Genomic DNA, 27,010 nt, shown 5'->3' with positions numbered 1-27,010 from the left:
ATATCATTGCACTTATATTTTGTTGGGTTATTTTTGAATCTTTGAAGGCAAGAAGGAAAAGACAAAACAGTTCATATCATTGCACTTATATTTTGTTGGGATATTTTTGTGTCCTTGAAGGCAAGAAGGAAAAGACGAAACAGTTCATATCATTGCACTTATATTTTGTTGGATTATTTTTGTGTCCTTGAAGGCAAGAAGGAAAAGACGAAACAGTTCATATCATTGCACTTATATTTTGTTGGGTTATTTTTGTGTCCTTGAAGGCAAGAAGGAAAAGACGAAACAGTTCATATCATTGCACTTATATTTTGTTGGGTTATTTTTGTGTCCTTGAAGGCAAGAAGGAAAAGACGAAACAGTTCATATCATTGCACTTATATTTTGTTGGGTTATTTTTGTGTCCTTGAAGGCAAGAAGGAAAAGACGAAACAGTTCATATCATTGCACTCACCCACATCCCTAGACTTCATAGATTCCAATAGCTCCAGTGACATCTTACCAGCAGATTCACTACGTGTTGTCAAGTCTAAAGGAAAATAGGAAAATAATACTGATCAGCAATGTCAGCTGCAGCAAGAAGAGCATGAAGAACCACCATTCACCACCATCACCACCACCACCAACACCATTACAACCACCAATATATGTAACTATCAGGTCAGGGGCGGATCCAGGGGATGTCCCTCTATATACATTCTTCATTTTAGATTCCCCCTAGTCTCCTATGCGCCGCTATCAGTTAACACCAAAGCAACATCATCATCATCGACGCTGCTAAAAACAATGACGATCAAGGAGTGCAGACCTCCCTAAAACGTATGGGGGGGGGGGGGGGGGGAAGATTGGAAAATATAAGAGACTAGTTTGGGAAAAGGGAAAAAATGGGGCCCCCTTATAGGCCCCCGTCTCCGCGGTCCCTGATGGTGACAAGCAACATCATTGCAAAACAAGTACAACGATATGATGTGATGATGACCAACGATACTAAGATAAGGAAAACTAGTTATAAATAAGCAAAAATGAAAAATATTCTTTATCAAGGATTAGGACAACAATAGCACCATGAAGATTTCCAACAACAACAACATTGTCGACAAAAGGATGTAAATCCAACACCAGCAACAATTACAGTCACAACAACATTAGCGTCACCAACACCAACATCACCACTAATAACGATCACCGCAATAAAAAATTTCCCACACAACATTTTTCTTGGTGTCAAACCTTGTGCTTCTTGTGATGGTGCCATGTGGGACGTGGCTTTTGCGTTGATTAAACAGTCACTGAGATGATACGAATAGGATGAGATGAACGATACGAGTGGTAGAAAATCTATAAAAAAAGCAAAATATAAGGCAATAGCAGATGCTTGCAAATGAAATGCGAAAGAGACAACAAGCATTGTATCGACCCGTTTGCCTCATTTGTGTGATTCTTTAAACATAACAATCTCTCTTTAGGTGCTCAACTGTAACAACAGCTGCCATACAGTAAAATTCCAACTTATTAGTTAGGGGTAACTAAAGAAACTTCGCGAGGGGCTTTTCCTACATCACTGACCTTCAGAATTGGACTGGTACGTCTTGAAACTTGTTGTAACTTTGTCTAGGTGATCACTGATGCCCTCAAGCCGGCTGATCAGGTATTCTGAAAGGATGGAATAATGACGTGAAGTAAGTTTGGTGGACATAGAAGTTACCTTTTCAAGAAAAACGCACGTTCTTGGGGTTAATGATACAATGACTTGCAAGAGGGGGAATGTGGTACTCAATAGAAAAAATGGATGGATGGATGGGTGGATGGATGGATGGATGGATGGGTGGAGGGAGGGGTGGGTGTGTGGATGGATGGATGGATGGATGGACGGATGGAAGAATGGATGGGTGGATACAGGATGGATTAGTAGATGGGTGGGATTGATAGATTCATTGATGGGATGGATCAATGGGATGGATGAATAGGATGTGTGGATAGATGAACATTATCTAACTTGTGCAGACTTGCAGTATTGATTGAATGGGGTGTGGCTCCTACCATCCTACCACACATTATACCCACCTGCTGTACATGTGGTTGAACTATGATGTGGATTATCAAACTGGTCGAGTGAGTCTTGAATAATCTTCTCCGCATCATCGATGCACAAAACTAGAACACAATTACAACCATAAGAATAGAGGCTTTGCACCATCACGTGATGGCAGCCATGACAGAGAGTCTTTTCCCCCTGGGAAACTAAATAGTTTCTAATGTAAATCAGATTAGACCAGATTCAATTGTTCCTGCCTCCTCCTGTCATGTCTGCCATCACATGATGGTGCAAAGCTTCTATAGGTTTAATGATGTAACAAGCACAGACATAATAATGATGCCCTTCTTCTGAGGCTTCGTGCACTGCACAAAGACTTCTCCTGATTTGCACTTTCCCTCCAATAATTCGTCTTGCTGCAATGTTTACCCATAACAGACCACAAGATTCTTTGTTTGAGTTAAAACCGTATTCATTCGACTTCTCATGTGCAACCGTTAAACAAAGAAATGATACTCTGGGGAATGACACATGGTCTGAAATGGGTAAACAGGTTTTTAATGTTATATCGATATTCGAGTGCTTACTACAGTACCTACAATATCTTGATTACTCTTCATTCTATTCTCCTGAGTCTTCCTCTCTCGTTCGGCAATCTAATAGGTCAAAATTGTTAGCTTTGATTTAAAAAATTGCCAGTATATCTTGGAAAGAATTAAGTACTCATACCTGGTGGTAGTCAACTTGTCAAATACTAAAGAATTTGTTTTTGTTTTAACTAGTGACATTTGCAAATATTTTAGCCATATTTACAACTAAAATTGTTTATAGTTTGGGCACAGGGACTACGGGGACAGAGGGGTGGACAAAATGCACTAACTTTTCAAATTTTAGTCCCTGGACCCTCCCCCAGACCAAACCCCCATCCCATACCCACAGCACATGATTAATCTTATACATTCTAGACTACTGTATTATTAAATCTAAGGCCCCCTTCTTTTAGAGATGTACATTGGTCTTCGTACACTTGATCCATAATGGACGTGTAATGTGTAGTTCCAAAAAATATCCATATCCCCCCCCCCCCCCCCACGGAGGAATTTTTTAAGACACCCCCCTCCTACACCTGGAAATTTCAATTTTTTTCAATACAAACTCTGTAATTTTTGTTCTTTCTCTGACCCCCCCACCCTTCGGAAATTCCAAATTCCTGTGTGGGGTGGGTATGGATAATTTCTGGAACTGCAAAATGTACTCTCTGCTGGCGAATAGTGTAACCCCACAGCTTTCCTATTAGTACCTTTTCTTGATATGTTTTTCTTTCTAATTCAATAGTTTCTTCAGCCTTTCTCTTGGCTTCGTCTAGCTCTTCCATTTGACTTTGTATCTTCTTTAGTTCAATGTTTAGTGTGGAGATCTGAAAAAAAAATTTTTTTTACTTCTAATTATTTAAAAAAATCATATAATGAGTCTGATATGCAAAGTTAAAACCGAGTCTAATCGGTCAGTGGTTAACCATCGGACAGGGTGGGGGGGACTCCTTGATGGTTCAGGGGTATTGGCAGGGTTTGAAGTGTGGCAGCTTTGTCATTGCGTTGTTGTTTGAGCAAGCAGCAAATAATATTTCTCCCCCCCCCCCCCCACCCACCTCTCAAGTCAGAGGACTAGGGTGTGATGGTAAGTATCTCCACCTCTTAAGGTGTGACGGGTGCCAGGTGGATGGTGGACTGTGGCCCGGTTGCCATGGTCACCTCTGTGAAGGGGCTGGTTAGGAGCGACCACTCCTTCTTCGTACCTGGCACTCATGCCAAACTTATCACTATGATGAGTTTTTACACGGTAATTATGAAGCATTTTTCAAAAAACCGTTATAAGTACAACATGTACCTTATCTTGATGCTCCTTTCTTTCTTTTTCTATTGTCTCCTCGGCTGTTTTTCGCTTTTCTTCTTCTTCTTTTCTTTTCTGCATTAACTCAGAAATCTCTACGCCTGAAGAAGATGCCTGATAACAAACCAATCCAACATGTCAATTCGTTTGGCTCTCGTTACAAGAACAACATCACTACCTGCTTTCCCTATAGTACAAGGCTTAAAATAAGGGCTGATAAGTCGCCAGAAACATTGATGACTGACCAAATTAGTTTTAGCTTGGTCATACTTTGTTTCTGGCTTAACATTACCAGTCGAATGATTGAAAAGGCAAAGATTTGACTTGACAAGTTCCAGTTCTGTCCCAACTTTGCCCGTGTCCAGCCGATATTTGAAGCCCTAGAGTAACTAAAAACAAAACTACAACAAAACCTCTTATTATTATATTAACTTTTACTAAGGGAATAAAGGTTACCACTGGGAAAGTTCAATTGTGTCTTGTCTCTGGATTCTATGGTTTGATTGTCAGACTAGGAATCACATGTGAGTAGAGTTTGTTAGGTCTCTCCCTTGATGCAAAGGTTTTCCTCTGGGTTTTCTGGTTTTTCTTTCTTCACTAACCCTATCACGCTTAATTCCAACTTGATCTGTGAGCTATTTGTGCCCTGACTTTGCTCAGTTTAGAGGCTGGTTCAGGGTATTGATAAGATCTGATTAAAAAGTGTTTTCCCCTGCTTTTATCAAGATAAACCCTATATCTCAAGCCTAATATTAGGCTGCGTTCATAATGTATGGCAGAGGGGGGAGGGGGGGGGGGGCAGGTGAAAATTTGAAATGTCCAGAATAATTCTTAACACCCCCCTTAAAGTCATGCAAAAAAATATGATCCCCCCTAAGCAAGGCTTGTAGCTTCTTCCAAAGATTGTGCATCCCCCCATTTTTCTGACAAAAATTTGCCCATCCCCCCATTTTCCTACCAACATTTTCCCGATCCCCCTTAAATTTCACCTTCCCCCCTCTTCCATACATTTTGAATGCAGCCTTAGACCTATGTACTTGACACTTACTAGGGCTTGGATCTCACTTTCTAATTCTTGTATTTTACTCTCCTTTGCCTGAAATTGACAAAAAATCCAAAATTAATACAGAACATCTTACGATTATTTACGATTAAGCCTGGAATTCACTAGCAACATAAACGCAAGCATAAGCATAAGCTTGTGTTTATGTGCTGGTGCTGGTGCTGGTGCTGGTGCTGGTGCTGGTGCTGGTGCTGGTGCTGGTGCTGGTGCTGGTGCTGGTACTTGTGCTAGTGTCCTCACTGGGAAACTCAGGGGAATTAAGGTTAAGTACGAGCACAAGCATAAGAAGAACAGAACGTTCATGCTTATACACGTTTATGCTTATGCAAAACCGCTTACGCTTATGTTTTTTATTAACATATTGTAGTACCTTTTTCTCATTTCCAACCTCTTCTGCAGTCTTGGCAGCTTGTTGCAGCTGGGTAGAAAATTCAACAGACTAGCAGGCAAAAGAAAATTATTAAAAACTTATCAAATCTAGAATTAGTATAGGAAATCGCACGATCTTGAGTACAATTTGGAAATTAATAGACACGAGTAATGTTTTGAAAGTTCTTGTAATTGCACGAGCCTTTAGGCGAGTACAATTAAAGAACTTTCAAAACATTACGAGTGTCTATTAATTCCAAATTGTACGAGAAGATCGTGCGATTTTTTGTTTATAGTTCACTCAACAAAATTTCAGTAAAAAATGCGAAGCGACGCCATTCATCTTTGTCTATTTGGCGGCCGATTTCCAGTCCATTGTGCAACTGAAATGCATAAAAAAGATTAGTTCTTACGGCTTTAAAATTTTATTTATGCTTTTTAAGTACAAAATGATAGAAAATAATTGTTTTGACATTGTTTTGGCCGTGTTACCATAGCGACTGAATTTGGTACTCCTACGGAGTACAATTAACGCTATAACTGTACTCCTCTCGACCAATCAGAGTCGAGTAATTTTGTTGAGTGTACTTTAAAAAGGGAAATCCATAAAACGGTGACAAATGATGGTAATTTGTACTTAATTACCAGTCAACACGTGTCAATCAATAATCTGCTGGACTGTTGACCAATGATCAATGATCAGGCAACAGTCCGCCAATCATTGGAGTGAACAGTCTGCCGATTATTGAAATTAAAATGTTGATAAAGGGTTATTAAGTGTTGGTAAAACATCGACTGATCATCAACCAATAGTCTGATAACTGCTGATCGTAATTACTGAATGTGTATGTATACGTATATACTACTAACCTTCTCATCATGTTCTATTCTCAGTTGTTCAACGGTGGCCTCTGCAAGCTATAATTATAATTCAATCAGTATGGTATCAAATGAATAGTTAGTACGTAGGGCCACACATGGGTGTGAGACAGTCATGCTAAAGCCAGTTACGAATTTTGAACTAACAGGTCATGTGAGGGGCAATTGCGACATATTTATTGAATTAAGTCATGGTTAAACTTTAGGCAACTCATAACAGAAATTTATTCTTGGCTAAAATCCCCCCCCCCCCCCCCCTCCATGGTCCCTGCCTACCCCCCTTAAATCTCATTTCCAGTTTATTGCTCATCATACATGTATAACCTTATATTACCTTTCTTGCATTTTCTTCTTGTTCATGTTGTTTTTGAACTTCTTCCAGTTCATTTGTCTTCGAAGAAATAAAACACAGTAACTCAATCAGTAAGAATTTGTTCGTTTTTTCATGAATCTGTTCTTTCTTCATTCATTCTATGATTCAATCCTGGTAATGTAACTGTATGTAGTATTCACCTTTGCTTGGAGTTCTTGACTCAGATTTTCATTTGTCTCAGTACATTCCTATAACAGTGAATATCTAATGAGAACATTTATCCTGAACATCAAGCAATACTGAAGAAATAGAAAACATGCAAGCGTGCTGTGTGCAGTCATAAAGCATGCAGGGGTCGGCAGAACACTCTCAAGAAGTGTTAGGAGAAGCTTCTCAACACTTCTCGAGTGTTCTGCCAATCCCTAAGTGCTTTATAACTGCACACAGCGAACAACCAAGTTTTTTATTTCTTTTAAAATATAAATTACAATAACCATTATTTTGGTTAGGAATGAAAGTGAACAACTGAAAGTGCACGCACATGCTGTGTGCACACGCCCAACCAATCAGAATGTGAGGTTTATAGCAGTTATTTTATAATTTGGCATCATGAATATGCATAGGTCTCAGTGACAAAACATTGAGTTAGGGAGTATTCATTTTTTGAAAGAGGGGTTGGACAAAGTTATAAAGGGGAGGACCATCAAGTTTCGACACAACCAAAGAGGGAGGGTAATCAGCATTTTCATTCAATCCAAAGTTCTACAAAAGCAATCAGTAGGGTCACAATATTTATTCATTTGAAGAGAGGGGAAGGGATGGGGGAGGGGGGTGTTGTTGTTGCTTTTGTTATGATGGTCAATGCAGATTATCTAACCCTCCCCCCTTTCTCCATTTCATCAATAGATACTCCATTATACTTACTTTTCTAGCCTTTTCTGAAGCATTCAGCTTCTGTTTCACTTCTGCATTCTATTTGTTATTTTCAAAAGGTGCAAATGAATGTTAAATACTTTAGTATAAATTACAATCTAACATCTATAATCATAAAATATTTGAGATATAGCGTGCATGCTGGTTGGGACTAAAACAGACGATATACGTATTGAAGTGTGATGGAAATGCCAAATTAAAAATGCAATGCACAATACCCGGGGGGGGGGGGGTACTCTTGCCAATTAGGGTAGGGATGTGCCGCTGAGCCCTCTGAACCTGGCCCTGTTCCAGAGTAAAATTGCTAAAATTCATACCCTGTTCCAGAGCAAGATCGCTGAAAATCATACACTGTTCCGGTATTGTGATAATGGATACCCTGTTCCAGAGAGGAGAGAGTGTGTTGTCATATACCCTGTCCCAGAGCAATTTTATACACCCTGTTCCAGAGTAGAATTGCTTACCGCTTTCCTGTGTAGTGGATATAGCTGGAGTACCCCGCCCCCCCTCCGGGCACAATATTACGTACATACTAATGTTATTAGATTCCTAAATAAACTTTGTTAGGGAGAAAAATGAAAAACTAAATATACTTACTCCTCTCAGCAGTTGTATGTGTTCTTCGCGTAACTTGCCATAAATTACTTTGAGCTTGGAAAATTTATCCTCGCTTGCCACTGTATAGTCGATTAAATGAACAGGTTACTAAGTAGAATCTAATGAAATCAGGCTTAAAATGACAGGCAGACATCGGAGAGTGTCTACGGAACTTGTTTGGTCAAATTTTTTCCTTGCTGGTCATTTTGAAGTTAAGCCAGAAATGAGCTAAAACTACTTTGGCCTGTGGTCATGACCGGTGATGCAAAATGCAAAAAGATTCAATGACAACATTCCTAAACCAACCTTTCTTTCCTTCTTCTTTCTCTTCCAGTTCCTTTTTCAATGATGCATTTTCCTTTGGAAAATCAAAAAATGTTATCAACTGAGAGAAATCTTAGAGAACAGTTATTATTTATTGGAGTGGGGCATAAGGGGGAGGGGGTATATGGATGAGAAAATATAACGTTACATTTTGCACCCTCTTATTAGTAAGTATGCCCATTTTTTGATAATTTTTATCAAATTCCCATATGTTAATGATTGACGATGAGGATGACGATGAGGATAACGATAACCCATTGAGGATGATGCGTCGATGATGACGATGACACATAAACAACAACAACTACAATGTTCACTTGTTTTGCAACTTAAATAACAAGATGTCTCTGTTTAATGTTACCATACCTCTGACGTCATCTCCAGTATGTTCTTCTGTTCAGCTAGTTGTTCTTCAAGCTAATCACCATAACAAGTACAAATAATAATTGATACTAGATTGCTAACAACAAAGTCCTAGACATAAGAATTACTTGAAGTTGAATAATGGAGATAAGTAACAAGGTGTTAGTACCAACCCTAGCAATCTCTTGTTTTAGAGATTCTTCCATTGATTCTGCCTGTGGAAGCAAGCAAGTAAATAAGTAAATAAATAAGTAAATAAGTAAATAAGTAAATAAGTAAATAAGTAAATAAGTAAATAAGTAAATAAGTAAATAAGTAAATAAGTAAATAAGTAAATAAGTAAATAAGTAAATAAGTAAATAAGTAAATAAGTAAATAAGTAAATAAGTAAATAAGTAAATAAGTAAATAAGTAAATAACTAAATAAGTAAATTTAAGTAAATAAGTAAGTAAGTAAGTAAATAAGTAAATAAGTAAATAATAATAATAATAATAATAATAATAAGTAAATATAAGTAAGTAATTATGATCTGGAATAAATAAATTAGTCAATCAATCGATAATGTTATTTTGTACATCCATGAATTCCATGACTCCCCATTCTGGTTGGTTTAAACAATATGTTGGGTTATGTTTATGCCAAGTTATGCAACTTCATTTGCCTGCATTCTTTATCAGTGGTCAAACGAACAACCATTTCTGTTTATTTACTTACATAAGCTTTATATGTTTGTAATTCTTGCTTTAACTCTAAGATTTCTTGTCTAAGTTCTGCAATGATACTATCTTTGTTGTCTATCAAACTGAAAGGAAAATAGATTAGATGAAAATATAGATGGGGCAGATTAATGGAAAAATTAATGGGATACTGAATTCCAGAAGAAAATGAATGAGTAATAGACCAAATAACGAATAAGAATCTACATTAGAAAGAAAGAGAAATACATGTACTAAATGAAACTGAAAATGAAAGACATTCTGAAGGGGGGGGGGGGGGGGGGTAATAGGAAATTTGAATGATGAGACATTTAAAGTGAAAATGGAATGGGACACAGAAATGAGAAAATGAACGAAAATGAGAATGAAAGTTATAGTTATGAGTCCACATTAGTCAATACAAAAGTAGAGTTGCAGGAAAGTGAATGGCACATTGAATGAGCATAAATGCAATGGCATGAATGCAAAAATGGGAAGTAACACTACACTCTGAGCAATTAGTGGATTTAGTGCTATATAAATAAATATTATTATTATCATTATTATATATATCAAATTGAATGGAAAATTGAATGGAAAACTGAATGAAAAAATGGAAGAAAAAATGGAAGGGAAAATGGAAGACATTTTGGGCTAAATATAATTGCTGGTCAGTCATCCATCATGATTACAAGCCAAATTAGTTTTCGCCAGTCATATTTCCCTTCTGGCTCAACATTACTGGTCAAAATGAATGAGTAGTAAAGCAAAGGCTTGACCAGCTGACTAGTCCCAATTTTGGGCAGACATTGTCCGATGTCCGGACAATATTCTAAGCCCTGGCATTCAAAAGGAAATAAAATTTATCTACTAAAATAGCTGCCAATAATACCTTTCAAATCTAGCTGGTGGCGGTGGCCCATCTTGCAATGATGATCCAAAAAAGTCACTTTCATCCTAATTAATTTCAAATTTAACAAAGTTACATCAATGTAAGCACTTCATAAAATGCTGCCAAAAGTATAATTATATTTATATATTTATAAGTAACTAATAAAAACAAATTGATATAATATATATATTATCAATAAGTTATAAGTGATCAAAATAAATTTTAAAAAAATTCTTACAATCATCGTTTCAACCACTGGCTCTGACATGGCAACAGTAAGGGGTTCCATCAAGCTTTGTCGTTTAGGATCTTGACTAGGAAGAGGGATTTTCTCTGTCTTAGGGCCTTCATAGCTGGTACTTCTCCTTAGCACACCTTTACTATCAGTTGGTAGGAATGATGGTGGATTCTGTGAACAGAAACCATATTAGTTATATTTACTATATTATGAATTTTCTTCCATACCAACTTTGTAATTTTGTCCTTTCTCTGACCCCCCTCCCCTCCAGAATTTACAATTTCTTCCGTGGGTGGGGTACGGATATTTTCTGGAACTACACAATCCAACTATTGGTCTATCATCAGTGCTGCATTCTGATTGGATGAGCTACTACTAGGCTATAACTTATAGTCTACTAGTAGTGAATAAGGCCAGCTTTGAAAACCAAAACATTAAATTTAACTTTAATTTAAAACTTGTTTGCATCTATACATTTGACCAACTTCTTTGGCCTCAAGGGCTATTGACTCATAGCTTATTCAGGATCGAGGACTAATTGCTAAATAGTGCTCAGTTTTTAACTGAAGGTTAGGTATATGATATGCAAAAAACAACATCAAATTTATGAATACCCTGAAACAACCTTTGATCTGATCAAATCATTCAAAAATACAGTAAAAAATAATATTTATACATACCTCTGGTAATGTTGGAACCACAACTAAAGATTTAACATAAGCCATGTTGCCAGCATCGAAGTAGAAACTTTTTAATCTGTTATAAATTATGAAAAGATTGTCAGAATCTAATAGTCAGTACGATGTGTGTGGTAATATTTATCACATCAGCCTTGAAACATTTATGAGGTGACATTTATCTTTAAGGGTTAAAAGCAATGAACTTAGTGAGAGAGGTGTTCTTGATAATATGCAATTTCAGGCACAATGGAATAAATCTTAAATGGGATGAATCAGCTTAAAGAAAATTGCTACCCCCCCCCCCCTCCCAAACACACACACACACACACAAGGATTTGAAAACTGAGACCTTTCCCTTTGCTTGGTGATCCTCGTAATCTATTTTGTGCTATACTTACTCTTTAAAATGTGCATAGAATCTCTCTCTGTGTCCATCTAGAGTATCAACAGGTAGACCTGGGAAGTATAAATCAAATCATTTCAATCAGCCTCAGTATCATAAAGCATATAACACTTACTATTCTGTGCCGCAGCCACTATGTTCCTATAAATGATGTTATAAACTTAGTCTTACGTGATCACAAATTAAACTCTAAAATACTCTACAAGAACTAAAGCATTGCAACTCACTTGAATGTAGCCGGTACATGAGGTCTACAGATATGACGTAAAGTCCTGAACATTCCTGAAAGGAGAGAAATTGCAATTGAAAACCACAGGGCTTAAAATAATGGTCAATCAGCTGCCTGCCATGATCAATCACGGTGGCATGGGTGGCACGGAAGATGATGAGATGATGAAATGATGCAGATATTAGATGAATCCTAATGCAGAGATACAGTGAATGTACATACCTGCACAATAACAGGAAAGGGACATATTCTACATTGAACAGCTGCTATCTGAGAGTTGGAATGGTAACGGTCCAAAGTGGAAAATACTAGAAAACAGTGTGTAAAAATTCAAGTTACTGCCGTTTCATTACTACACATGCGTGTACTGATTGACACAAAAGCTATGATAGGAAAATCAACAATAGACTGCTGTCAATCATTATGAACAAAATCGAACTTTTTCCTGTTTCAACTTTTGTATCAAAAAGCGTGTAGCAAGGAAAACAATGTTTAAAATCATTCACGTTAATTTAGTATGCATTAGTTATACATGTTATCTGCCTCGCTTCAAGTCAACCCCTCTGAGCCACAAGCAAAGCATGTAAAAAAAGGGAGCATCAAAGTAATTGTTGTAAGGGGTCGACTTGTTCATCACAGGATCTTCATTTGTGTTTCACGCCAATAATACCATGTATTTCTGTACCATGAGCTAAATTTTTATACTTTGATAAAGAGTGCGATCAGCAAAACATTTTGGGTGTCAAAATTTGTGGGATACAATTTGGAAAAGTCCTTCATTCTGGGAGTGCGATCATGGTTGGGCTTCCTGTGCTTTATTTGAAGATGAAGGACTTTGAAGTCTACTCATTATTAGGTGATGTTATGAAGAAGAGAAGGAGAAAGAACATTAATTTTAAATGATAAAATAAAATAATAAAATCTTCCTCCTACTTCTCAACACCGCAGACTGCCAAGCAACAACAGCTATATAATAAGGAACTAAGAGTGTAATTAGATTTTCAATAAAGGGATAGAATCAGACAGTGTTTGTCTGTCAAAAGTGAAGAGTTCTCTACTGGCCACTAGGGCCTGGACACGAGTTAGATACCGCTGACCGGCTCAGTAGGAGCGGCCATCTTGTTTACGTTAAGATTACGTTTTAGGACAGAACTATAATACAAGACTATTCAGCACCAGTATATCTTTATTTATGTAAGTTTTCCATTTATTATATGTGTAATCGTTTACTTCACATTTATCTATACATGATTTACTTTAAGTGCTATTATTTAGCTTAGATTTTATATATTTGTATCTTAGGACTCTATCATCGTTGTAGAATAAAATACTATCAGACATCGAGAAGCATCTCTTTCTTCATGATAGAGTCATGGTTGTAGTTGAATGTTCTGTTCCTAGCTGCACCTTTAAGACACAGGATGTCACAGACGCCGTCGCCGTTGCACTACTAAATAACCATGGGCTAGCACACAGAGACACTGCCACAACGCTCCAGGCCCCAGCGTCAAGAGGACCGAAACTAGATCGGCCGAAAGTAGACATCGGCATTTCAATAGAGGAATGGAACGTATTCGTCCGCCGTTGGGAAGTATTTCGCTCTGGCTCTGGCATAGACGATGCTTCAGCCCCATCTCAGCTCTTTCAGTGTGCTGGACCTGCATTGGGAGATAGCATCCTAAAGGCCAACCACAAGGCAACATCGGAATCCCTCGGAAATCTTCTCTCTGCTATGCGCTCACTGGCCGTCATCCCGGTTGCCACGTGCGTTATACGCACCGAGTTGCTGCAATTACATCAGGAACGCGACGAGGCATTCCGTGCCTTCACAGCTCGGGCGCGAGGAAAGGCCGAAACCTGTGCCTACAGCACACGGTGCGAGTGCGGCAAAACCGTTAACTATACAGACCACATCCTCCGAGACGTCCTACTCAACGGCATTTACGACCCCGACATACGTCGCGAGGTACTCGGGACCAAAGACATCCTGCAGAAAGCGGTGAACGACGTTATTGCCTTGGTGGAAAACAAAGAAATGGCCTGAAATGCACTCCCACCATCAACCCTCTCTGGCATGTCATCATTCCAGCAACAACGAAGAACACAACCCTCTGCGGCCCCATCACATCCAGATCAAGCCAAAGAGGCAACTTGCCCCGACTGTAAGAGTCCCTTCAAAACCTTTACAGAAGGAGCGCGAGGATGGAACACCAAGCCCCATCAAGTGTGCATAAACTGCTACAGGGCCCGAAGACGAAAGCAACGCCAAAAACCCGCCAACATCCAGGCACTAGAATCTGAGCCTATCGCCCAAATCACAACAGTCAGCGTACACAGCACCCACAACAGTCATCGGCGCCGAAGAAGACAGCACTCTCAACGCTATAAACGGGACCTGACCATAACACATAGTACAATCCATAGGCCCCCATCAACGAGACTAGAGCATCACATATTCTCCAAGGGCGAATGGAGAAGAGCTCGTTTCAGAGAACACCCCAGAGTGTCCGTCACCATCACCGTTGACGGACCAAACAACCGATCTCACAACCACTGCTTTAACAAGGAGGCAAAAATATCTGCAATCGCAGATACTGGCGCACAATCAGACCTCTGGTCCCTAGAGGAGTTCACTGCCTGTGGATTTTCCCGTGATGACTTGCGACCAGTCAGTCTTGGCCTCTCAGCCGCCAACCGCTCCCCTATCGCCATTGAGGGTGCGTTCTTTGCCACACTAACAGCAGCCTCACGAGACGGTGCCAAAACAACCTGCCGCTCGATGGTGTATGTAAGCAGCTCCGTGCGAGACATGTACCTGTCCTACGAGTCACTGCTCAACCTCGACCTACTGGGCGAGCACTTCCCTACCAGAGAGAACACAAAGACACCCCTCAACGGCATACACGTCCACGACAGCGTCCATAAACCACAACAACCCTCATCCATCAACGCCAGTAGGTTTATCAACGATGGCTGTACTACGCCACCCAATGCCAACGACACAACGTGTTCATGCCCTCTGCGCACAGCCCCACCACAACGCCCCAACGAGCTACCATTTCCGTGCACCCCGGAAAACAATGAAAGAATGAAAGCCTGGCTCCTCGAACAATACGCATCTTCAACCTTCAACACTTGCCCTCATCGAGCATTGCCCTGCATGGCAGGACCTCCAGTTGAGATACATGTGGATCCAGAGGCCACACCAAAGGCATGTCACAAACCAGCCAGCATACCTGTCCATTGGCAGCAGAAAGTCTATGAGGACCTCCTCCGCGATGAGGCACTCGGTGTTGTTGAGCGAGTGCCGTATGGGGAACCGGTGACCTGGTGCCACCGCATGGTGGTCACTCGGAAGCACGACGGTTCACCCCGCAGGACTGTGGACCTATCACCCCTTAACAAGTTCTGCCAACGCGAAACCTTCGCCACTGAGTCACCCTTCCACCTGGCGCGACGCATCCCCAAGAACACGTGGAAGACGGTCACGGATGCCTGGAACGGTTATCACAGCGTCCCACTGCGAGAATCAGATCGCCATCTCACCACGTTTATCACACCATTTGGACGCTGGCGATACACCAGGGCGCCGCAAGGCTTCCTGTCCTCAGGAGACGGATACAATCGCCGTTTCAGTGCCATCCTCTCGGAGTTTGAACGAAAGGAACGTTGCGTAGATGACACCATACACCACGACACCGATCTGGAACAACATTGGTGGAGAACGATTGACTTCCTGACCAGAGTCGGCCAGTCCGGCATCGTCCTCAACCCAGATAAGTTTCAATTTGCAGGAAAAAGTGTCAGCTTTGCGGGATTCCAGATATCGGACGCAACAATCGAACCGCTCCCCAAGTACCTGGATGCCATCCGCGACTTCCCCTCCCCAGAATCAACGACAGACATCAGGAGCTGGTTTGGCCTCGTCAACCAGGTGGCGAACTACGCACAGTTGCGAGACACAATGGCCGTATTCAAACCTTTTCTCAGCCCTCGATGTAAGTTCACATGGTCCCAAGACCTGGAGGCAGCATTCCAACAGTCCAAAGAAGTCATCGTAGAAGCCATCCGGGAAGGTGTTGAAATCTTTGACATGCAACGGCGCACCTGCCTACGGCCTGATTGGTCCAACCGCGGGATCGGTTACTTCCTGCTTCAGCAACATTGCAACTGCCCCTCCGGTATACCAGACTGCTGCCCAGGGGGATGGAAAATCACGCTAGCAGGTTCAAGATTCCTTTCATCAGCAGAGCAGCGTTACGCAGCCGTCGAAGGTGAGGCACTTGCTGTCGCTTGGGGCCTCGAACAAACACGATATTTTACGCAAGGATGTGACAACCTTGTGATAGTAACCGACCATAAGCCACTAGTAAAAATCTTCGGTGACCGCACACTAGACGAAATATCGAACTCCCGCCTGTTCCGACTAAAGCAGCGCACCCTACCGTGGCGCTTCGAGATTGTCCACAGACCCGGGAAAACCAACCACGCCGCTGACGCCACTTCAAGACACCCCTCACCATCGAGCTCCGAGAACCACTACTCACTCGGTAAACCAAGCGAACCTGACCTAGCAGAATCAGCGCTGATGTCTACAATCCGCGAAGACGCTCAAGGCCTCAGTGCAATATCGTGGTCCTTCCTAGCACAGGAAACAGCTAAAGATGAATCCCTCTGCCACGCTCTCCGTCTCCTCGAGCAAAACGGCAATATAGACAGCAAAGACCCTACCTTAACCAATCTCTCCCCAATCAGCGAATCCATCTATATCCAAGAAGGTGTCCTGCTGTACAACGACCGCGTCATTGTTCCCTCCTCCCTACGCCAAGGGATCCTCCAGCACCTCCACGCTGCCCACCAAGGGGCCTCCACGATGGAACAGCGTGCCCGTGCCATCGTCTACTGGCCTGGGCTATCAAAGGACATTCAGGACACCAGAGAAAGATGTGCCGACTGCAACCGCAATGCCCCGTCACAAGCGGCCACACCCCCTCTACCTTCGCCACCACCATCCACCCCCTTCGAAGCGATCTTTGCAGACTTCTTCGACCACGGGGGTTGCCACTACCTTGTCGTCGGAGACCGCCTCTCAGGTTGGGTAGAGGTTCTACGCTCAACAGCTGGCACCGATCTAGGAGGATCAGCAGGCCTGGTCCATCATTTACGCAGATTCTTCGCTACGTTCGGCGTCCCAGAGGAACTTGGGAGTGATGGTGGCCCAGAGTTCACAGCAGGTAACACTCAAAACTTCCTCCGCTCCTGGAACGCGCGACACCGCGTGTCCTCAGTAAGCTTCCCCCAGTCCAATGGGAGAGCGGAGGTTGCTGTTAAGGCAGCAAAGAGACTTTTAATGTCCAACACTGGTCCAACCGGGAACCTCGACCAAGACCGCTTCTTGCGTGCAATCCTACAGCTGCGAAACACGCCCGACCGCGACTGCAACTTATCACCCGCACAAATAATCTTTGGTCGGCCACTACGAGACTCACTTACCTTTGTAAGTCGACTAGAAAAGTTCTCAAACCCCAACGTCCGACCACTATGGCGTCAGGCTTGGATAGCGAAGGAAGAAGCCCTGCGCACAAGGATGTCCCGCACAACCGAGTCCTTGAGAATCCACTCGAGACCACTTCGCCCACTAACCCCTGGCGACCGAGTCTTCCTTCAAAACCAGCATGGCCCAAACCCAACTAAGTGGGACCGATCTGGCCTTGTAGTTAAATCCATGAAGAACGACCAATACAGAGTGAAAGTAGATGGATCGGGACGGCTGACACTGCGCAATCGTCGATTCCTGAGAGCTTACACACCAGTCCACCCGACAGTCCCGCAGCAGACAGTATCCCCGCCGCCGTCCCTAGGAAGAAGCCAGGAGCAGGAGCACATACTGATACCCACAGACAAGGGACCACTTGAAGAGGCCTGTGAGCTACCACAAGATGAACCATGTGCCACATCCCCAAACGTTCCTCAACCCATTGTCCCCACACACCCCCAACCACCAGCCACCGAGGGACCACAACCAGACGTCAGTCCCCCAGAAAACCCGTTGACCCAGGCACCTCCATACATACGCCCTACACGTGACAGAAGGACACCACGGCGCTATGAACCCGAGACAGGCACCTGGGTTAGAAACTGAGTCCAGTAATTCTGACTGCCCAGTCAGAGATTCCAGGACTGGGGGGGATGAAGAGTTCTCTACTGGCCACTAGGGCCTGGACACGAGTTAGATACCGCTGACCGGCTCAGTAGGAGCGGCCATCTTGTTTACGTTAAGATTACGTTTTAGGACAGAACTATAATACAAGACTATTCAGCACCAGTATATCTTTATTTATGTAAGTTTTCCATTTATTATATGTGTAATCGTTTACTTCACATTTATCTATACATGATTTACTTTAAGTGCTATTATTTAGCTTAGATTTTATATATTTGTATCCTAGGACTCTATCATCGTTGTAGAATAAAATACTATCAGACATCGAGAAGCATCTCTTTCTTCAAAAAGAAAGGGATGTCATTGAAGAACTTAGAATCAGTATGATTAAAGTTACTTACTTGTTTTCTCTAATTCAATCAGTGCATCCATGTAATCAAACACCTCTACTGACAGCTGAAAACTATAGAACCACAGACAATTATTAGGTTATTTCTGTTAACAGAAAATGAGATTAATTATAACCTTAAATCTGGAAAGTGGGGTGCCTGTGGTTTATGTACCACAGATATCCCATCAAACATAAATATTGACAAGGTATCTAAAATTCATGAACTCCCGACCCCAGAGCCTTATCAATCTTACTACACATGCTCAACAAAATGCCAGAGACTCTAGAAAACAGGTCTTTCTTGGTGTTGCAAAATGTATCATATTCTGGGTTGCCGTTCTTTGTATTGAAGGGTAAACTATTGTTTAGCTCCAAACTCATTGTTTTCGGCAATCTTTTTATTGTTTTAAGAGCCTGGAAAACTCTAGCTCTGGCTGCCTGGTATGTAATGTCTATGCTTTAATGTAAATTATAGTTAGAGTGTGCGTGTGCATTCCCTAAACAAATGGGTTTTTATTTTACCCCCTCCCCCAACCCCCCCCCCCTCCCCCAAAAAACCCTGTCATTTTAAAATAATTCATCGTTTTATAGCTGCACTACCATTTCATTGACTTCATAGTTTTCAATGAATTATAACGAGAAATAAATAACCAATCATAGCTCTTTTCATTTTTTGAGCATGCACTCGGTAAGACTGACAGGGCTCTGGTGTCAAGAGTGAAAATACATGAGAAATAAAAATATGATATTACATACTAGTCATTGACATCAGTACTGGCATACTGAACTCTGTCATCTTTGACTGTATTCAAGTTCCCAGGTACAAAGGAATTCTAGAAACATGTTCAATAACACTCAATAAACTGTAAGAAGAGACAGTTCATTTTTTATTGGGAAGGGGAAATCTTACAAGCAAACCGACCTCCCTTCTCTGTCATTACGTAAAAACATGGCTCCTCCATCTATTCTGTTTATGCCAAAAGTGGTGTGAGATTTGAATTTTTTTGTGTTTTCCCCTTGAGCCTGATTTTTTAAAGACCTCTCCCCCCAAAAAAATTACACCTTCCCCCCCCCACCCCCCCCTACACACACACACAGACCTTAAAAAAATGAATGGCCCCAAAAGAGGAGAATTTACAAAAATGTAGAAAAATATTTAAAACAAAAATAAACTATAAATAGAAAAATTTAATCTATAATATTTTTAAAATAAGAATAATCTAACATAAAAATCATCATAATGATACCTTTTTATGAAAATCTAGCTTAGCTATCAATACTTTTAAGTATCTAGCAATCAGGATTCCATATCCACCTTTTGGTGAGAGTTCCTAGTAAAAAATACCAAGAATTAAACTTACAATGATACTGTTTCCATGACAACATCATTATGTCTGTCTGTAATTTAAACTTACCCAAAATTTGTACATGTCTACGAGAATTTGACGATATTTAAATGAATCTTCTAATGCCTTGTAAAAGGAAATGCAAAGTTAGATTTTACTGGTGCATTATTTATAAAAGTGTTTCAAAGTGTGTGCAATGCCCTTTAATCAGTATTTTCAGTATTGATTCTACATGCCAAAGTGAATAGTTGAATATCAAAAATAGGCTTCAGTAGAGGCTTTTCACCATCACGCGATGGCAGGAGGCACAACAATAGTCTTTTTCCCCTGGGAAACTGAATTATGACTGCTGTGAAATGTGATCGTCCGGGTGAGTGTAGTCTTGAGAAAGACTGTTGTTGGTCGTGACTGACGTTTCACCCCAGCAACAGTTTTTCTCAAGACAACACTCACTCAGACGATCACATTTCACAGTAAACTTCAACACCCGGGTTCAAACCATGTCCTCTTAATTATTTCTAACGTAAATCAGATTAGACCAGATTCAATAAATATTATTGTTGATGGTGCAAAGCCTTCATAGATATATGCATAAAAAACTGGCTCACACAAACAATATAAAGTATTATTAGTTTTTTTCCTTAAAATTTAAAAAAAAATTAAATTCAAAATTTTAAATTCAGTAAGTGATGTCCCTTCATTTTATAATCCTTTTTCTAGCAACTTAACTCTCTCTAACATACCTTAGGGTGACCCTCTCTTAAAAGCTTGTGGATAAGAAACATGGCTTTCCAACACATGAAAACCTGTGATGGTAATGGCATTTTGCCAAGACAAGTCCAAAAAATATTTGCACCATGTTCCTGCCATGTCCCTATAATGGCACGTGGTATTGTCAAGGATTCATAACTATTCATATTTATTTATTGGTATCATAATTTCAACCTGCTGATCTGGGGGAAAATGTTAGCCACTCAGAATTGAGAAAATTTGCAAAACTGAGGTGTTGCTTTTCCATTTGAAATCACAGATTTCCAGGTCACCAAATGAAAAAAATAACGTCGCTGAAATAATCAAATTATAAAATCAAAAGGATATTTCTTATGTGTTTTTCCTTGACAGAGGTCTCCACAGGGTTGACAGCTTTAGCAATTGCTTCTGCCTGAAGAAAAAAGTTTCAGTTAAAATAAATAACGATAATGATTTTGCAAGCTTGGAATCAAATGAATTACCTTGAGCACATGATGATTTGTTTAATGTATAAACTTACGGGTACACATCAAAAAACTTGTGATGTCCAATTAACCGAGGGATGCAGGTTAGTAACCCTTCCCCTCCCCCCCTCCCCCCAACCCATGGAAATGGCAATCAAGGTGGTTATTTAGACTCATCAATTAACCTGGCCCAAGACAGCATCATAAGACAACGTATTCCAAAAATTGGAACTTGTCCAATTTAGTCCAGTTGAGCCAAAAACAAGATATCATCAAATGACCAAGCATAAAACTAAATTTGTCTGCAACTGATCACCAGTCATTATTTTTAGCCCTAGGCGAGACGGTTCAGCAGCATATCACTTTCTTTTAGGACTCAAGACTCTTCAAGCTTACAAGATTTTACAAATTTCCATATCAAAAGCTACCTTCCGAATCCCAATTTATAAGTGGCAGCGTGCTGAGCATAAAACATTGGCTTTTCATTTTGAATAATTTTTTTCAATAATTGCTAATATCATGTAATGTCAAAACTATGCAATCAGAAATGAAATTAATTAAAAGGAAAAGAGAAAGAACAATTCGAAAGGACAACATTTTGTTAATGATTAACTTATTTATGATAGTATGTTTATATGTTATGCTGTTGTTCGGTGTACATTTATTATTTGATACAACCTCGCACGTCACGTACATTGATTTGTATAATAATACGCATACAAAAATGCGTTAAAAAAGTATTTTCCTATTAAATTTAGCTCCTATATATGTAAACAATACGTTACTAAGTCAGTTTGTGTAAAAGGAGGCAGAAAAAATAACAAAATTCGACATATTTTGATTGGAATACGGGGATGCGGCGAGATGGAATGGCTAGATTTGAAGTTTAGGCGCGATAGTATATAAAAATCCACACATTTCAGCAGAAAAATACAAGTATTATTGAACATTTAACGCTATGATGCCTATATAATACTTTAACGGTATTCATAAGGGTGTGTTTATGGAAAAATGAAACGTTATACTAGTAGAGTAAAGAGTTTGTATTTGCTCAAGACTTCAGAGTGACCCGGTGTCATAACGCTACTGCAAAACTCGGCCACTACATAAAAACAGGCGTCAAAATGAATGAATGAAAGCTTGAAGGTAGTTTAGTATTTCAAATACTTTCCAGTTAAGCTCGCCAACGCGATCACATCGAAATGGAACGACCGCAAAAAACAATGTTTTTAGTTTGAATGTTCACTCGACCTTCTTGTGAACTTCGTTGAAAACTACTACTACTTACTTGATCTTTTTCCAGTTTTTCTCTGTCCGCTGCAGGGCCTTGTTTCTTGAAGGAACTCATCGAAGGCACAAAGGAGGCCATGGTTGTATCTTTTTTTCTCAATATACCATAAAACAAAGGATTTATGGAGAAAAATACGCACTCTTTGACGTAAATCAGTGAGCGTGCACTTGGAATTCGATCTGATCAGGTGTAAGTTCTCCCAACAGTGAGGAATCAAAATTAGCATTAAGCATCATGGGAGATCATGGGATAAATCGAAAATTATCTTTATCAATGACGACATTTCAGAAATATTTTTCAGAATGACGTCACAGTTTGTCTACATTGGCAAGAATAATAGAAATTTAGACTAACTCTTCTTTACTCAGAATATTTAGGGAATATTTAGCTGTTCTTACTTTTCACCATCTCCCATTTGGCATTTCGTACCTCCTGGCAACCATGACCGTTAGCATTAAAACATTAGATTGTTTTAATGTGACATAGTGAAATAGCGCTATGATGTCACAGCAAATCAAGACTTAATACAAAGTTGAACTTCTGTACATCTTTTTTTTAGCAATCAACATTATAGCATAACTGTTATGAATGTCGCGTTCTGATTGGTTTGGAGCGCATGCTTTATGACAGCACATTGCACTTTCGCGCACTTTCCGTTGCGTCATTCCTATCTATTATTGTAATTTGTATTTTATTAAAGAAATAAAAAACTTGCTTGCTGTGCTGTGTGCAATCGTAAAGCACTTGGGGATTGGCGGAACACTCGAGAAGTGTCGAGAGGCACTCCGAAACGCGTTGTGCTTCTCCGAACACTTCTCTCGTGTTCTGTCAACCCCGCGTGCTTTATGACAGCACACAGCACGCGCGCGCGTTTTCTATTTCTTCAAGATTGAAGGGTCAGATTTCGTTTTATTTTCTTACAAAAAAAGGGGGGCCAGAAAATGGACCCATCTCAGAATATTATTATCTTGAATGCAAGCATGGCTAACATGGTAATACAAAAGTAATGTACAAATTCCATCGAGAAAAGTCTGATGTCTCATTTATTTTCATTTTTTTAAGCCTCACATCACGATTATTTTGAGAGGGGTTCATTCCTCCCTAAAAATAGGCATTCCCTTGATTATATAACAAGACTTAATCAAATAAACCCAAAGACATTTGGTGCCATTTATCTGACCTGTCGATTTTTCACCAACATGATTGTCACACATTTTATATTTTGTTCTTTATTTATTTCGACAAAATAATTTTTTACTATTACACAACCCCCCAAACTTCCTCGAATGCTGTACAGATTTTAGCACATGCCAATGCAGCAGATAAAGGGTATTGACTGATGGAAATAGTATCTTCTACATAATCAGGATCAATCTGCAACAGGAAAAAGAACATGAACACATGTATCATCATCATCATAATCATAATCTAACATCATCAACATTAGCCTCGTTATCATCATCAACAATCCAAACATCATCCTTATACTCATCAGCTTTCTGCAGTTATTTTAAGTGTCAGTCATTCCAGAAATCAATCCCACAACCTAACTGACAATTACGATCATCACTAGATGGAGGAGATGGTGAAAAAACAAGGGACATGGATGTTATTTCCATTCACATTACCAGCTTCTGAAATACCAGAGTAGTTCATTGGGGGAAGAGAGGCAGAGAGCTCTCAATTTCAAACTGAATTTCTTGCAAATCAACCTAAAATTTCCAACTTTGCAAAAGGAGAACTAAAAAATATTGTCCCTAACATTACTTTCTGCGAGTCTAAAGGTGCAGTCACATGATGCAACATTGCGCGCAACATTGCAGGCAATGTTGCTGAAGTAGGATAGTTTTCTACTTCAGCAATGTTGCATGCAACAAATAATTGCATCCTGTCATGGCTCGTGACATAAATTGCATACAACATTGTGTGTAATATGTTGCACCATGTGTCCATAGCTTAAAGTTCTGTCACATGTCTATTTGCTTACTGATCCATGAGCCATTCCTCCAATGACTATTGCTATAGGTTCATCCGCAGGTACGATGTCTCTTACTTTCACCAGGTTATCAGTATGAAAAGATGTTCCTATTAAAAAACATGTATTCAAAGATTATGTTTAAATGAAAAATATTATTCATCATGGAAAAGTAATAAATGGTACTTATTCATTTGTCACATGATTGAGGGTCATTCATAGAGGAACATCGCAGTCCTCTACAAATGACTCTCAATCACGAGAAAAATCAGAATACGTATCATTTATTAAAGAGTATGATATGGCTGCATTGATGAGAGGCAACATTTAAAACACTTCCACGTCATCCCAAAATATTTTCAATAAAACTATCACCAACTTAAATAAAATGGAATAAATATCTTACCAATTTTACGACAACCAGTAGGTAAGTGATCTGTAACAGGATTTTTAATGACCTACAAGACCAATAACACGCAATCAAATAATGAGACTCACTTAGCCCTGTTTTAACAAGACTCCTCAAATAAAAATGTTAATTTCACCATAAACTTACATTTGGTGGACATATTATGGTATACACTCAATTGAAGAATTGTTGTCAGGTTCAGAAACATAGAACATAAAAGCTGAGACCGAAATGGCACATGGGAAATGACATAATTATATTATAATTTATTCATTTGCGACATCCATGCAGTCGGTTTAGAATGCCTAACGCGTATTAAAAACAGTGGATGATGCCACGGGTCGCCGGTCACAGCATACATCTAATTAACATACTTCCCATGTGCCATTTTGGTCTCAGCTTAATTCTTTGTTTTTCTGAACCCAACAAAGATTCTTCAATTGAGTGTATATTGGTGGTGTGATGATGATGATGATGGTAGTGGTGATGATAATGATGAAGATGATGATGGTTATGATGATGATGATGATGGTGAAGATGGTGTATTTGAATATGCTTGATACTTTACCTTTAGAAGTTTTTGGGGTCCATCTGATGCATGGATACTAAGTTTATGTAATAATTGAACTAAAAGCAAACACAAAATTGGAAATAAAAAAAGGAAATTAGCAAAACATGTCTTAAATCAAGGGGGATTTTGCAAGAATATGATATACCACCCCTTCCTCTGTCATACGACAACATTTAAGGTGACCATTATTTTTTTATCAGGGAGGGTGGCAGTGGGATTAGCTTGGTATCCATAAAAGAAATCAAACTCCCTCACGGTTGTTGCAAAAAAATGGCTTCTCTATTGTTTTACGTTCTGTGCAACTTGAATTCTTTTGTACACGTACCCCCCTCTTAAACCTATTTTTGTACTGACCCACCCCTCCCCCTTGTTAAACAATGAACAGTCCCTATTATAAGTTTTCTCATACCCATGAGCCCACAGAATCTATCAAACGTCCTGGGAATCCTTGTCTGAGGATTGATTTCAATCAATACATTCTTCTCTGTGTGGATGTAGATTTGAAGTAAGCCAGCCTTGTTTAGCGGGCTGTCTAATAACATTAACAGACACTGAAGAAAAAAACAAGAAGAAAATTTTTCCATTCAATTCTTATGTATAATTTTTCTGTATTTTGCTATGCTAGCGCATAATGACCCGGGGGGGGGGGGGGGGGTACTCTCATATATGGACTATACAGGGATGATCCCGCTGAATACCTGATACCCTGGTATGGTTTGTCGAGCTTCTTGTCATAAACAGGGTATGCAATTTCACTCAAGGTCCAAGTTCTTCCTGAGTTTCTTGTCATATTCAGGGTTTCTACTTTCGTACTGACTGAAACTGGTTATTATGGTCGTAAAAAAACGATACGCGAGATGACATGATAATTGAAACAGGAACTCAGTGCAATAAATTATATCTCAAACAGGATCCACAAATTTGAGAGGATCCCCCCCCCCGGGACTCAAAATAATAAGATAAACTATGCATTCAACAAAACTGAAGTTTTGAAGTGCCCCTTTAGATAATTTTCTTACTTGGTGAGTGATGTCTGGTCTTGCTGTTGCAGGGTCTCTATTATTCTTCTTCATTATTCCTTTATGGTGGTCGCAGTTTAGCAGTTCGAAGTTCTTACCATTCTGAACGAGTACAAGGAACAAAACCGTTCATAACCGGGTCATAAACACAAACACGTGGAACAAGATTTTGGCTTTTTGCATTAAGATTTCTGTTTGATCTAAGGTTATTCCAACTTACTTTCACAGCTTCTAATGACGCTTTCTCTATAACTACGATGAGTCTTTTACCCGAATCCTTCTCCTTTAGAGTTCGAGGTATTTTGCGTGGTTTGTCGTAATCACCTTCTTCTTGACCTTGAGCCGCCATCTTGATCAGTCTTCGACATAAAACACAGGGAACCCAATTTGGTTTTAAAAATCAAGGTACCCAAAGTCCTCATCGACCATATTTAGACTATCAAAACAAAAGCTTTTTTTCATTTCAGTAACCTTTTTTAAATTTTTCCCCCATATATAACAAAATTAGGCTTTTAAATCTTTTTGTCGGTTTTCTATTTTTAACCATGGTTTTTACAAAGGCTGATTAACGGCAATCGAGGTCACGGTTGCAGTATCTTATCTTGTGTCTAGATTCCTGAAAATGAACGATCTTATGAAAGACGACATAAAAATGAAGACCAAATGATTTCACCGTCATATTAAAATGAGCTATAGTAATTTAGAGAGTAGAAATTTCAAGTAAAAA

At 39.8% G+C, this 27,010-nt stretch overlaps 2 protein-coding genes across 4 annotated transcripts in view; both read right to left on the bottom strand.

Annotated features, from left to right (window-relative positions):
- LOC116305098 (huntingtin-interacting protein 1-like) overlaps positions 1–22,500 on the bottom strand; it is a 30,920-nt gene extending 8,420 nt beyond the window's left edge. For all 3 annotated transcript variants that reach the window (XM_089032302.1, XM_089032303.1, XM_089032301.1), the window contains exons 1-31: positions 22,307–22,500; positions 20,903–20,966; positions 20,548–20,690; positions 19,874–19,930; positions 19,706–19,789; positions 19,215–19,291; positions 18,469–18,530; positions 12,127–12,212; positions 11,903–11,957; positions 11,671–11,728; positions 11,273–11,348; positions 10,593–10,763; positions 10,355–10,419; positions 9,482–9,569; positions 8,940–8,981; positions 8,770–8,820; positions 8,386–8,437; positions 8,080–8,159; positions 7,474–7,521; positions 6,750–6,797; positions 6,571–6,627; positions 6,228–6,275; positions 5,359–5,427; positions 4,974–5,021; positions 3,923–4,039; positions 3,336–3,452; positions 2,631–2,691; positions 2,065–2,154; positions 1,567–1,653; positions 1,231–1,338; positions 455–529 (exon numbers count right to left, since the gene is read on the bottom strand). In XM_089032302.1, the coding sequence (XP_088888428.1) occupies positions 455–529; positions 1,231–1,338; positions 1,567–1,653; positions 2,065–2,154; positions 2,631–2,691; positions 3,336–3,452; positions 3,923–4,039; positions 4,974–5,021; positions 5,359–5,427; positions 6,228–6,275; positions 6,571–6,627; positions 6,750–6,797; positions 7,474–7,521; positions 8,080–8,159; positions 8,386–8,437; positions 8,770–8,820; positions 8,940–8,981; positions 9,482–9,569; positions 10,355–10,419; positions 10,593–10,763; positions 11,273–11,348; positions 11,671–11,728; positions 11,903–11,957; positions 12,127–12,212; positions 18,469–18,530; positions 19,215–19,291; positions 19,706–19,789; positions 19,874–19,930; positions 20,548–20,690; positions 20,903–20,966; positions 22,307–22,387 (2,365 nt within the window). In that variant the 5' untranslated portion in view covers positions 22,388–22,500. The remainder of the gene's footprint in view (positions 1–454; positions 530–1,230; positions 1,339–1,566; positions 1,654–2,064; positions 2,155–2,630; positions 2,692–3,335; positions 3,453–3,922; positions 4,040–4,973; positions 5,022–5,358; positions 5,428–6,227; positions 6,276–6,570; positions 6,628–6,749; positions 6,798–7,473; positions 7,522–8,079; positions 8,160–8,385; positions 8,438–8,769; positions 8,821–8,939; positions 8,982–9,481; positions 9,570–10,354; positions 10,420–10,592; positions 10,764–11,272; positions 11,349–11,670; positions 11,729–11,902; positions 11,958–12,126; positions 12,213–18,468; positions 18,531–19,214; positions 19,292–19,705; positions 19,790–19,873; positions 19,931–20,547; positions 20,691–20,902; positions 20,967–22,306) is intronic.
- An 835-nt stretch (positions 22,501–23,335) lies between these two features.
- LOC116305091 (ribosomal RNA small subunit methyltransferase NEP1) lies at positions 23,336–26,776 on the bottom strand. Its single transcript, XM_031714925.2, has 7 exons — positions 26,504–26,776; positions 26,284–26,385; positions 25,674–25,815; positions 25,262–25,320; positions 24,691–24,742; positions 24,297–24,394; positions 23,336–23,683 (listed from the first exon to the last, which is right to left on the bottom strand). Exons 1-7 carry the CDS (start codon positions 26,630–26,632, stop codon positions 23,570–23,572), a joined length of 696 nt encoding a protein of 231 aa, XP_031570785.1. The 5' UTR covers positions 26,633–26,776; the 3' UTR covers positions 23,336–23,569.
- Positions 26,777–27,010: the final 234 nt, after the last annotated feature.

The sequence above is a fragment of the Actinia tenebrosa genome, unplaced genomic scaffold, assembly GCF_029948245.1.
Source record: "Actinia tenebrosa isolate PJP-AT-01 unplaced genomic scaffold, QUT_ActTen_1.0 PGA_scaffold1__47_contigs__length_23844297, whole genome shotgun sequence".
Taxonomy (NCBI): Eukaryota; Metazoa; Cnidaria; class Anthozoa; order Actiniaria; family Actiniidae; genus Actinia; species Actinia tenebrosa.
This window is presented reverse-complemented; position numbering and strand designations above follow the sequence as displayed.